This window comes from Pseudovirgaria hyperparasitica (genome assembly GCF_010093815.1).
Source record: "Pseudovirgaria hyperparasitica strain CBS 121739 unplaced genomic scaffold EJ05scaffold_25, whole genome shotgun sequence".
Classification (NCBI taxonomy): domain Eukaryota; kingdom Fungi; phylum Ascomycota; class Dothideomycetes; order Acrospermales; family Acrospermaceae; genus Pseudovirgaria; species Pseudovirgaria hyperparasitica.
This window is the reverse complement of record NW_022985573.1, coordinates 296,517-308,417: the sequence shown is the minus strand read 5'-3', so window position 1 is coordinate 308,417 and position 11,901 is coordinate 296,517. Positions and strand designations below refer to the sequence as shown.

General features: G+C 45.2%; 2 protein-coding genes across 2 annotated transcripts; one reads left to right on the top strand and one right to left on the bottom strand.

Annotated features, from left to right (window-relative positions):
• Window positions 1-784: 784 nt before the first annotated feature.
• On the bottom strand, window positions 785-3,126 carry EJ05DRAFT_515279 (uncharacterized protein). Its single transcript, XM_033748586.1, has 2 exons — window positions 2,678-3,126; window positions 785-2,618 (listed from the first exon to the last, which is right to left on the bottom strand). The coding sequence occupies exons 1-2, from the start codon at window positions 2,999-3,001 to the stop codon at window positions 1,044-1,046; spliced, it is 1,899 nt and encodes a 632-aa protein (XP_033595434.1). The 5' UTR covers window positions 3,002-3,126; the 3' UTR covers window positions 785-1,043.
• Window positions 3,127-9,155: 6,029 nt separating this feature from the next.
• On the top strand, window positions 9,156-11,015 carry EJ05DRAFT_470868 (uncharacterized protein). The gene is made up of 2 exons (XM_033742953.1): window positions 9,156-9,382; window positions 9,434-11,015. The coding sequence occupies exons 1-2, from the start codon at window positions 9,303-9,305 to the stop codon at window positions 10,620-10,622; spliced, it is 1,269 nt and encodes a 422-aa protein (XP_033595433.1). The 5' UTR covers window positions 9,156-9,302; the 3' UTR covers window positions 10,623-11,015.
• Window positions 11,016-11,901: the final 886 nt, after the last annotated feature.

The following is an 11,901-nucleotide window of genomic DNA, read 5'->3' as shown; positions in this document are numbered from 1 at the left end:
ATATCTCTACTTCTTAGTTAGAAATAGCTAGATTTAATACTAATTATAGAGGATCTCTATTATTTAATATAGTATTACTTATCTCTATAGTAGATTATATTAATCTTCTTAGTTCTAGTTAGACTATCTTAACTATAGTACTATATAGAAAGTAATTTAAATATAAGAATAGAGTTATTAGATAGTAGTATAGTTAGATAGAATAATAGAGTATATTCTATTATAGAATAAATTACTACTAAACTCTCTTAGTAGAAATCTAAGAGTATATATATATATAAAGGGACGCTAATCTATTTAGTATATAACTATTTACTATCTATTATACTACCTTCTAACTAAGTTAGCTAAGATATATATAGATATAGTTATATCTAAGGCTAGGTTCTAATAAATATTATTATTATTTCTATAGAAATATCTTCTAGAAAGCTATCTATTATCTCTAAAAGCTATATATATCTTCTAGTTACTAACTATTAGATATAGATAACTCTAGTAAGAGATTAAATATTAGAGCTACTAAAGAAGACTACTAGTTATCTAGAGTATTACTTTTAGATTTAGAATAGTACTCTAAAGAATTATTATCTATCTACTAGTAATAGAAAAGTAGAAAGATATAGATAAGATATAGATATAAGGTAAATAAGAGGTGGATGGAAGGTGGATAAGAGGTGGATAAGAGATGGATAAGAGGTGGACGAGAGGTGGACAAGAGGTGGACAAGAGGTGGAACTAGATTATAATGAACCTATATAACTAGAATCATTCGTTTACAAATCACTCATTAAGGAAACACTTTATAGAAGGCTACCCTGGGTATCATTTACCTAAAACTCCCGGAAATAACACGCAAGACGTCATCCGAAAACCGAGTTGAATGAATCCTACTCAACATGTGCGTCGTCGAGCCGCATCAGCTCTGGCGCATAGTATTCGCAACATGCACACAAACCGAAAAGCTCGCTTCGAGAATTCCTCCAAATCATAACATGGTTGAACCTACGGAGTATGCGTGAGCCATCCCCCAAGCCAGGCCCTTAGACACCAATACTCACTACGTCCACGCTAACGGGCGCCTTATCTAGCACTTCATCCTCGCTATCAACATCCAGCGTATTGCAAAACGCAATTGCGTTGTTAAGTTCTGTGATGTAGTACTCCTTTGCCTTGGATAACTCGACCTTTAGGTAGGTATATTGGGTGCGCTCATCCTCTTCTTTTGCGGCGAGACTTTCGCACTTGGCCTTCACTACAGCCAGTTCAGTGGAGAGCTTCTCTGCTTCCTTCTTCTGTACTGCCTGTATCTTCGACTTTTCGTTAAGGCGGCTTCGGAGTTTCTCTGCGAGTTTATACCGTCCATTAAGAAGTTCGCAGTCGCTATCGTCCTCAGAACTATCGGGGACATCGGAGTCAGCTACCGCAATGTCATTGTCACCAAGTCTTTCGAGCTCTTTGGCAAATCGACTGATCTTTTTGGAAAGTTTCGAGATCTTAGAGTCAGCCTTCGCCTTCTCTTGCTTACATGACAGCTCTAATAAAGAGCAAGCCTCAAGTTCTTTCACCGTTGCCTGATGTGTTTCACGTCTGGAACCAAGCTCAGTATGCCCATGCTGGAGCAATTCCTTGACTCTAGTCAGACACGTGTCCTCGCAGTCCTTTCGATCTGGCATCGGGAAAAGTTTCTCGATTGCAATTAGTGCTGCGGTGCTACCAACGTCTTTTTTCGTTGACTTTTGAATGATGCAGTTTGTAACACCGTTCTGGCGCCCCATGGGATTATCTGTCTCTGAGTGTGGGGCAGTGGTCTCATTACGCAAGCCGGACTGAAGTCTCTTGCGTGGTGGATCTCTACTGCTATCCGGCGCCGAAGCGTCAGACCTCTTGCGTTTATGATGATTGACGCCAGCCATTGGGTCGATGACACATGCGTTCGAAGGGTTTTGGGCAGGTGCAGTTGTGGCACCATTGGCTGCCGAGTGGCTGTTCTCGTTTCGCTCTACACAATGAGGCTCTAACGGGTCTTCCGGCTCAAATGAATTCGCGAGTCCGCTACCGTTGTCCTCATGACCGCCGCCGAAATCAGGCAATTCGACACCCGTATCTTCTTCTCCGCCACCCAAATCAGTCAGTTCCAATGCCGAATCCTCTTCAATGTTATTCAGCTCAAGCTCTTTAGACAATTCTTCACACTTAGACCGCGTATCCTCTCCGTCTAACGATTCGTCGTCGCTGGATGAACTCTCGTAGGATACGTCTTCGTCGCTTGACAGGTATGGCCCTTTAGACTGGTAGGCGCGAGACTTGCCAAGTTCCGAGTCGAGTATGTCCGTTTCTTCGCGTATGTCGTCGAGGGTGGGAGCGTGTTGACGGCGAGAGACTTCGGGTGAACTCGCACGGTCAACGTGACGGCGGGCTCGAGGTGCAGAGGAGTTGGATTTTCGCGCGCGAGCGGCACTGGCGCAAGCTTGGATGCGTTTGTGGAAGGATGTACTGATCGTTGGATCTGGAGGAGCTGTGTTATTACGAGTGTTACCTCTGGTGGCATGTCGGCGAGGCTGTGGGGAAGGTGAACGAGAATTGGGCGACGAAGTCGCCCGAGCAGAGCCGGATATCTACCGTAGATATGTGAATTAGTGACTTGACAATCAGCACGCCTGCAGTAGTTACGTACCTTCGAGTTCTTTGCGCGGGTGAATGACTTTTTAGGTTTCTTCATGATCCTCTTCACATGCACGCGGATGCCGGCGCGTAGCCAATTCTCCCTGATGTGATCGTCGCCATTCTTGACGGCCTCCGGTAGCAGCTGGTAGAAGTTCTCTTGCAGCTGTTCCTCAGTCGTGCCTTGCAGGAATTGCTTGCCGATCTTGAGGTAATGGTTCTCCCACAGGATCTCGTCGAGCTGGAAGCCGAGGAGGAGAGACTCTTTGGTCCAGTGGTGCGGTCGTACGAGGTAAAATTCAGGATCAGGAGGCTCTATACTAGACACTGTAGGCATGGAGAAAATGGCTGCATGCCTATGCCTATAGGTGGACAGGTGTGGATCGGAACGTAGGTTGGTGCTGATAAACGAAGCGAATAAGCAAACAAAAGCTGTCGATGGCCGCAACGTAGAGAAAGAGGTGGCCGGCAGCTGGAGCAGAGGTGTGCAACAAATGGATGGAGGAGAGGTGGTCGCCCTAGTGACTAGTGCCTTGGCGTCAGAGCTCTATAGCACTTGCGTTCACTCGACTCCTACTAATTCAGGTTACAACTCCGAAGTGCGTGGGACGGGTACGCTTAAACAATCTACTTTAGAACATTGCACACAACCCTTCTACTACATGTGTATTAGCTACTACAGCCTCTATCCCATCTCCCTCTCACGTTGCTGCTTACTCGATACCTATTTATATCTCTTTACTTGATCATGGTCTTGCCTCTCGTATACATACGGCTTCAAGAACCTCAAGAAACACAACCAGTCATTAATGACACACAACACAGCCACAACTTACGGTATCATTCGCATGCCTCCATCCACTCCGCACGTCCGAATAATGACCTGATCGGAGACGTAATTGCCCGTACTCACAGCCATGAATGAAGAGCACGCATTTCGGTGCTTCGTCCACGACATGACTGACCGTTTTCGGAGTTGCACGGGAGCGAGCGCTGAGCATACGGCAGGATGCGAGGTCGTTGATGTTACTACCCTCGGCTACATGAGAAGAAGAGACAAGAAGCACGATACAGGCTTCACAAGTTGGCTCGGCGTAGTAGACGTGTAACATCCTTTAGGTACGCCAACAACGAAAGGGCTTGTCTTCGTGCGGTCGTATCTGGTTAATATCGAGTGCACGTTTCTAGAAGTGGAGGTTCCGTCGACGCGCAAGGGTCGATAATCTTGCACGTACTATGCATGCAGAAAGAGGCACGAAGCGGATTTTGCAGTGGCCTCCATAGGCAGTAGAGCGCTAGGCGTGACAGCAAAGTGCGTCCGTTTCATTAAGAAGTATATTCGGCGACCAAGGGAGAATGTAGATAAAACTTGTTTGTTGGGTACTAACGTCCACTAGACAATGACGACGCAAGGAGGAAGTCATCAGCGACAAACGGGCACAAGGTCCGAACATTCTCTAAATGGGCTTGTTAGATCGATAGAGTAAGCCTGATATAACTATGTGAAGAAGTAAATTCCGACCTCTACTTCCAACCATGACGCGATTGCCTACCGAGACGCATAGACGAAACCCGGTTTTGAAACGTCTAAGTATATATTTCACTCGAACTTGTCTTCGTACGCTTAGTTGGGTCAACCGGTATCCCTCCTCCTTACATTCTTGAAAGCATATCGATCAGCTTAATGTTCATGCGCTCGCATGTGTACGAAATTTTAACAATGGTCCGAACCTTGGCCATGATGAACTCCGCCATCGGCACAGAGTCTTCTTCTCCAGTGCGAAGCCCCTTGGTATCACTGTCCCATACCATCCCCTCGCTCCCCTTATATCGACGACCCTCTGTATGACGGCGTTCCTCTTGCGTGCACGATGGTTGCTCAAATATGGAGCGACGTCGTCGTGAGTGACGCCGGACCCGCGCCACTTCGCAACAAGTATCGTCTTCATAAGGTATTGATAGGCCGCGAAAGTGATTCTCTTTGTGCATACCTTTGCGAGGGAATATGACACTTCACCTGCTGCTGACCCTGCCGAGCTCGTTAAATGAGCCGGTCGTAAAGTATCTCGAAACAGCCAGTAAATTCGGTGCCACCGTCTTTGTACTGACTTCTTCTTCATAGCTATTAGGGACTTCGAGATCGCGCTCAGGTCAGTGGAGCAATTGGTGCTCAAGTATATCTTCTGAATCTTCATCACGGTCACGCCTATGAATCGGTCAAAAGCCTTGCGAATCGGTAAAGCCTTGCGAATTGGTCAAGCCTAGCGAATCGATCGAGCCTAGCGAGTCGGTCAAGGCCATACACATCCACGTGCTGTTACAATCTCGTGCAGTGCTCCTGTAGCACACTGTGGATCTAGGCATTGTCGCAGATGATTATCGTCTCCAGTCTCAATCAGGGGAGTTGACAAGAAGCAGGCCAGGTCAGCCATCGCAAACAAGCTCTCGATAGCATCTATGAAAGCCGCAGCCACCGTCACCAGCAACTCAGCCATGTACATCGCACCCGCGATTTTTGAGGGAATTGGACGTGTCGTGCATGGCGAATCCGAATACACCTTACGATAGTGACTGAGACTGCCAGCAAAGACATACATGAACGGATGTCTTGAGGTCATATCTGAGGCGGAAGATCTTGAGGTTCAAGCGACGGTAATCACCGCCTTGATTCAGGACTTGAACGTTAGGCTCCCCAAAAGCATACCATAACATGTCATCCAGCATGCCAACACAATCAATAGAAGCCTCGCGTCACATTTGTGACAAGTGAAAGCCGAGGCTTAGAGCAGGTACTATAATCAGTGTGCGGGCAGCGGTTGGGTTTTCACCACTGATATAAACAAGACCAGGCATGGTCCTGTCGGTTTCTGGCAACGCAGTGATGGTCCTGTAACTTTACTGCCACCAAGTCAAACAGATGCAAACGCCTGACTTGCGTGGTTGGTTGTGCAGGCGCAGAATATACGTCTTACCTCTGTCATGGAATCAGTGGCAGTGGTAAATATACGTCTGGGAGTGGTTGACGCGCTGAGTTCAGCTCTCGTGGACACGGCGCCTCCGTGCTAGCTGTGTTCCTCTGACTACTCACAATAGGGCTATTTCTTCTTCGAAATGCATTAAGACAAGAGATTGGGCGTTGACGACCAATGGCACGGCTATATATTGGACGCCCAGACATATCACATGCGAATGCTTCTGGTTGGCCAGGGCTTCTACGGAAGCATGTCAACCTGGCCAGGTGCGAGACATTCTCCTCATTCAACCAGCACCACGCTCCCTTCTGAAGACAGAAACGTTCTCAGTTAGGCTGGCAACTGAGCACGATTTTGATCGGCGCTGAACATTGAACTCAAGTTACGTTGTCGACGAGGGAGCTCGTAGATGTCCTTCGTAGCCAAACGGAGGAGCACCAGCTCCTAGATACTACACAAATTGTAATTTGGATCGTGGACGAATGTCCTAGGGGTGGGATATGTCACTGATGAATTCTTTGGGCTGCACGCAGAGGCTGTGTTACTTGCTGCGCCAAATTCGGTGTCCGAGGAGGTAATGTGGTCGTACTATCAGTCTTTCGAAGCCGTTCTGCCCCTCGGTTTGGATTAGAACCTGCAGAGCGGAATGCTAAACTACTGCTTAAACCTCCGAAGAGAATAGCGTTCGAGCAGTGAGCTTAAAGATGTATAGTAGATTCGAACCTTGGGGAATGAATGATGGAAGATGGGATTTCTTTGGCCTGTCTTATAATGACACACGTCAATTTGGTTAGCCTAGTACCACACGCTATATAAACGCAGTGTCTTAAGTTACGTAGATACCTCTCTAGCGAGAATATCAATAATCTCAAGAAGAAACCAGTTAGTAGACGCATAGATCTCTAGAACATTTACATGTATATTCGCTTCTTTATTCTTTATTAAGCTATAATAGACTAAGAAACTCTATTAGATTCTAGTACTATAGTCTAAATATAAGAATTATAGACGTAGAATAGTAGTCTAATAAGTTATAGAAGGGTTATAAGAATATATTTAAAGGGTAGTCTACTCTTATAACGAGGTTAATTCCTAAGAAGTAGGAATTAGATTTATATAGTTTACTTATATAGTAGTCTTACTTAATCTAGCTAACTTAGTCTAGGTCTATCTATTATAGGACCGTACTAGACTAGAGTAATCTAGTTAGGTCTATTATAGTATCTATTCTAATACTAAAGGTTAAGATATTATATACGTCTTATTAATAATAGACCTTATATAATCTATTATAGAAGGCCGTATCTATAGATCTATATAGACATGTCTCTAGCTATAGTTATATTATAATTAATATACTTAAGAAGAATATTCTCTTACTAGGCCATAAGGTAGCTTAGATATAGATAGAAAGTAGATATAGAATAGATAGGAAGCGGATAGAAAAAGAATAGGAAGTAGATAGAAAGTGGATAGAAAGTAGATAGAAAGTGGATAGAAAGTGGATAGAAAGTGGATAGGAAGTGGATAGGAAGTGGATAGAAAGTAGACAGGAAGTGGACAGGAAGTAGATAGGAAGTGGATAGGAAGTGGAACAACTACATCGTAGTAGTAAAGTAGAATTTATAGCTATAGGTAGTATTCTAATTAGTAGTAAATAGTATATAGATCTCTAAAGGGACTAGATAATAATATTAGAAGGCGACTCTAAATCCGGGTTAGTATCTTTATATTATAATTAGTATAAACTTAGATAGAACCATAAGCTTATAGGGGTTCATGCTCGTAACCTTATGCCGGAAGAGTGTTAATAGTAATAGCTAGAACGTTAATAAATATATGATCGCACGACGGAGAGAACGTGTTCAAAGTATATACAGTGTAGATACTTACTATCCTAAGCTACACGGAAAAAATCAGTGCGCAGTCTCCAATTTGATTATGGTCGTTACGATGTGATGCCCTGACTCTATTCTTGTAGCTCGTAGCGACCCTAGAATTGCAGTACATGCCCCTTCGTGGCATTGATCGTTGGCTTATAGACGAAGTGGCCAGTGATCATCGCCTCCGTAACCATGAATTTGATGATTTTTTTACCATTTCAGGAGCCAAGATCCAACCGTCAGGGAACCCATATACGAAGACGTGATTTGGAAGATGAACCTATGGGAGAATGGGTAGCGAAGCCCACTGTTAAACGTTGTTCCAACGTGCTCGTTTTCAAAGTTATGTCTAAATGGACGACTAAGAAATTGCCTTGAGCGCCATATAATCGAAGAACGTCATTCATACTTGACTTTATACTCGACTCGCTGCTAAATTACGAGGGTCTATGTGCTAGCAAGATTATAGTAGATACACTAGGGCGCGTCGTGAATTCTTCCAACGTCACGTCGCTCCCTCGTGATTAGCCCGGTTAGATTTCCAGATTCTCGATATTGCGACGCTTCAAGACATCTATTGTGGTTTGAAGACTTTGATAACAAGTGCACTAACGGCGATAGTATCTCAACTAAGCTTTCTATACACATTCTTCAGGGTGGTATTTAAGCTAAGGTAGATCGGTACACACTCTTCTTCATATCTTCCGCAAGAAGAAATGTATAGCCTCGTCTAAATTTGCACATTTTATAGATTACTACTAAGCAATCTCTCTACTATGTGCACCTTCGATGGACTTCCTCGAGCATACAGAATGGTAGTAGGTCGTGGCGTATTATTACCAGCCTAAGCTTATCAGTGCTACGGTGTCTTAGAGACTGTCTTGTCTACTCTGTTCTTCTATAGTGAATAACTCACATCCCTTGGATAGGAGAATCTTTTAATAAGCTGATGGTGTCCCTTCCACAAACGAGAGTAACTATAGATAGGGGCAAAGCCAATGGTATACTGAAATCCTCCAAAATATTCTCTGCGCAGCGAATCGAAGTCCTTTCCAGCGCAATGAGCTTGCCGGTGGTTCATTCGTGTATGATTCTGGAGGTTAAAACGGCTTGAGTCAAGGGCGCTGCTTGTGAAGAAGGTTCAGAAAGGGTAGCCAGCTCGAAAGTAAGACTGTGAATGCACATCTCTTATTCTAGTAGGCTGACTGTACGTCCTATCCGGAGATCAAAGCCGTTCTTGAATTCGATAGGCTTGCGGCCTCAGTTCAATGGCCTTGTTCATCAGATCCATTTATTATTATATAATTCGATTTTATTGTAACACAGCTGTAAAGAGGCTCACGATTGTACTACATTTCCAACGAGTATGCTTTAATCGCTATTCTGTGTCAGATATTGTAATATGCCCAAGTGGAAGGTAATGGAGGAGTTCATACAGTGTATCATGACTTCGATCGAGAGCATCGTGTTCCGTTAGCAGTGTTTGTCTGTATCCTGTGACTTGACCTGTCTCGACTTGTAACCTTAAGAGTAAAAGGATCTAATAAGGTCAGCGTTTGGGGCACTCACTGGCTAAACTCCGGCCGTCGAGCGGAGTAGTCTCCGCCCAGCATCAACCCGTCCACCAAGCAACCACATTGGATCACATCCATCATCATTGATTTACTTGCGCATTACATTATAATTGTCTGTGCAGGACGTGCGCATACTCTCTTTGCTGCTGCAATTCTCTACGTTACGCTAATGAAAAGCTTACGATATTGAGATTTGAATCCACACGTGAATGCTTCCAAAGCGCGCTCGCGACGACGGATGCTTGGCCTCCGACATTCCAGCATCAAAGAGAAGGAGGGCCTCCTACACGTTCGTCTCTCACTCTCTTTAACTATATCCCAGTCTTAACTGTCGCTATAGGTCGGTCTCAGCTAGAATCCCTTCGCCCGAACCTTCACCCTCCGTCGAGCCCTCGGTCTCACTTCCGCTTACCTATTCTAATCTTCGACGTCTGGCGGAGATAAATGGTAGTATAGCACCAATGCCAGGTTCTCCAACGAAGTCGACGTCGTCCGGACGTAGCCTGATACAACCACATCAATTCCTTAAAAAACTCAATGGTTACGGTATATCTGTTGACACTGGGAAGCCAATGCCGCAAGATCTAAAACAATTCATCGCGGGCATAAAAGAGAACGACCTGGGACTCGGCAGCACAACCCCGCAAAAGGTCGCCGACAGACATCGGCAGCTTATGCTGCTCTGCAACGAACAAGCAGGAATTGATCTGGCCAGGCCATACTTGTGGATCGCGGGAGAGGCAAATGACAGAGAGAATGGTTACCGCTATCTTGTTAGCAAACCGAAAAATAACTTAGCGCGATCCTTTTTACCGAATGCACTTGAACAAACATACAAGGACGCTTACGGTGCCCTCGCCCAGCCACAGCCAGATGATGCGTTGGGCTATGTGACTGCACTGGAAGCAGAGTATTCAGGCATTGATTCTGCATTCAAGAATGGCGATGAAGCGCTTCTGGACGGTCGAAAGCTTTTCCTGGCCAACCAACTACTTTTCCCCTTCATTACCGCACAATGGAAGACATCTCAAGGAGAGGGTCTTTCATACGCCCGCATCCAGAGTGCGCGAGATGGACCAACAATTATACGCCATCTGCATACCTTCTATGAGAAAGCTTGTTATGACACGTCACCAGTACGAACATGCCACTTTAGCGTTGTTTGCAACATGTTCTCACTCGAGGTCTACGTCATATGGCGTGAACATTCAGAATGTGCTGGCGGTGATGCGTATCACATGGAGCCAATACTAAGGACGTACCTCTCTGATGAAGACGGTGTCCAGAAGTACAGGAGAGTTCTGCGAAACATCGTTGAATGGGGAAGAACCACCCGGCTTGATGACATTCGACTCGCGCTCACAAATTTGCGTGTCAATGAAGACTCTACTTCATCGGTCTCTGCAACGCAATCAGTGAATACGGGGTCTAGTGTCGCATCTCTGCCCGGACAAAAACCGGAGATTATGGTGCCCACGCCGCCGCGAGATACTAGCGATCCCCCAAAGAAGCGAAAGACTACCGCCTAATGGTTTTGTACTTGCTGGCATTGATTATATGAAACCAGTTTTGAGGATTAGTACGGCGTTTATGGTGTGAAGTTCAGCCAGCAAGCGGGACGCAGCGTATGACATCATGCTAGCCACGTCGTTTGGTAGGTAATCCAAGCTCAAAATATATGTACAAATGCGTCTAATCTACAACTTTTTACCTCCGTGATATCTATAACCATCACTCCATGTATATGGGCATCTTACGGCTCGCGCAAATAACTTCTAACCCTTCAAGCGAAATCCTGCTATGTCATGAGGCTGCACGTACTTGGCCTCGAGATTCGTAAATGAGACACTGACGCGCCGTAGCTTCACCTCGGACTTCGTCTTGCTCTCTTGCATATGCTGGAGCTATGTGTCGTGCTTTCTCTGCGATTTAGTAAGTATTATACCATATTTCGCATGCTCGGTATCGCGTCATACTTGAAATCAGCCTGAATCCATGCAAGCTCAGCTTTCGCTTGCTATAGCTCTTTCTAGAACCTATCCGCATTCATTCGAGTTCTAAACTTTGTGTTTAACAGCCTCTAGATCGACCTATGACTAGAACCGCACCAATCTCACCTGTCCTGCACGTTTAAATGCTCAAACAAAAAGATATTTGAAGTATATGTCGCGTAGCAGAGTCCCCCGTCATCGTCACAAGGGAAACTACGAACTCTTTGGAAGATCGTATATGCCGAAGTCTGGCTGGAATCGCGATGCTAGAGTAACCTAGAGAGTATAAACTCCAGAGGCTAGAGACGAAGCAACTGGTACTAATGGCGGCTGGCACTGACTTTGCGGCTATGTAGGCGAGAGAGTGGTTATGAAGAACAATGTATGCGATACGAACCTGTAAAGTCTTCAAGGATAGGTCTCTAGCGTGAGACTCCTTGTGACGGATTTGGTGCTACGTGTGTAGGGCATAGCACCCGTATTGGAAGAACCGAGCGCCCGAATCTAGCATGTATGAAATCAAAATAGAATAGAAGCGATCTACACATATGTCTGGGAAAGAATGAGAGTCGTATTGTGTCATGGCTTAAGTTAAAGGCATGGCGTATTGTGTGATATTCTAGGACCCGTGTTAAGCTTCTCGTGCATCATTCGTGGGTAGTCTACTAGTGCAGCCCGTTTTGCTTCACTATATCTACCATGGCTGCCGTGGTGCCCAATTTCTGCGCTCGGAAGCGCACCGACATTTGCGCCGGCAATAGATACACACGCTAACTGCATAGTTTCTATTGATTGTATTATCCGCTCGCGAAATAGG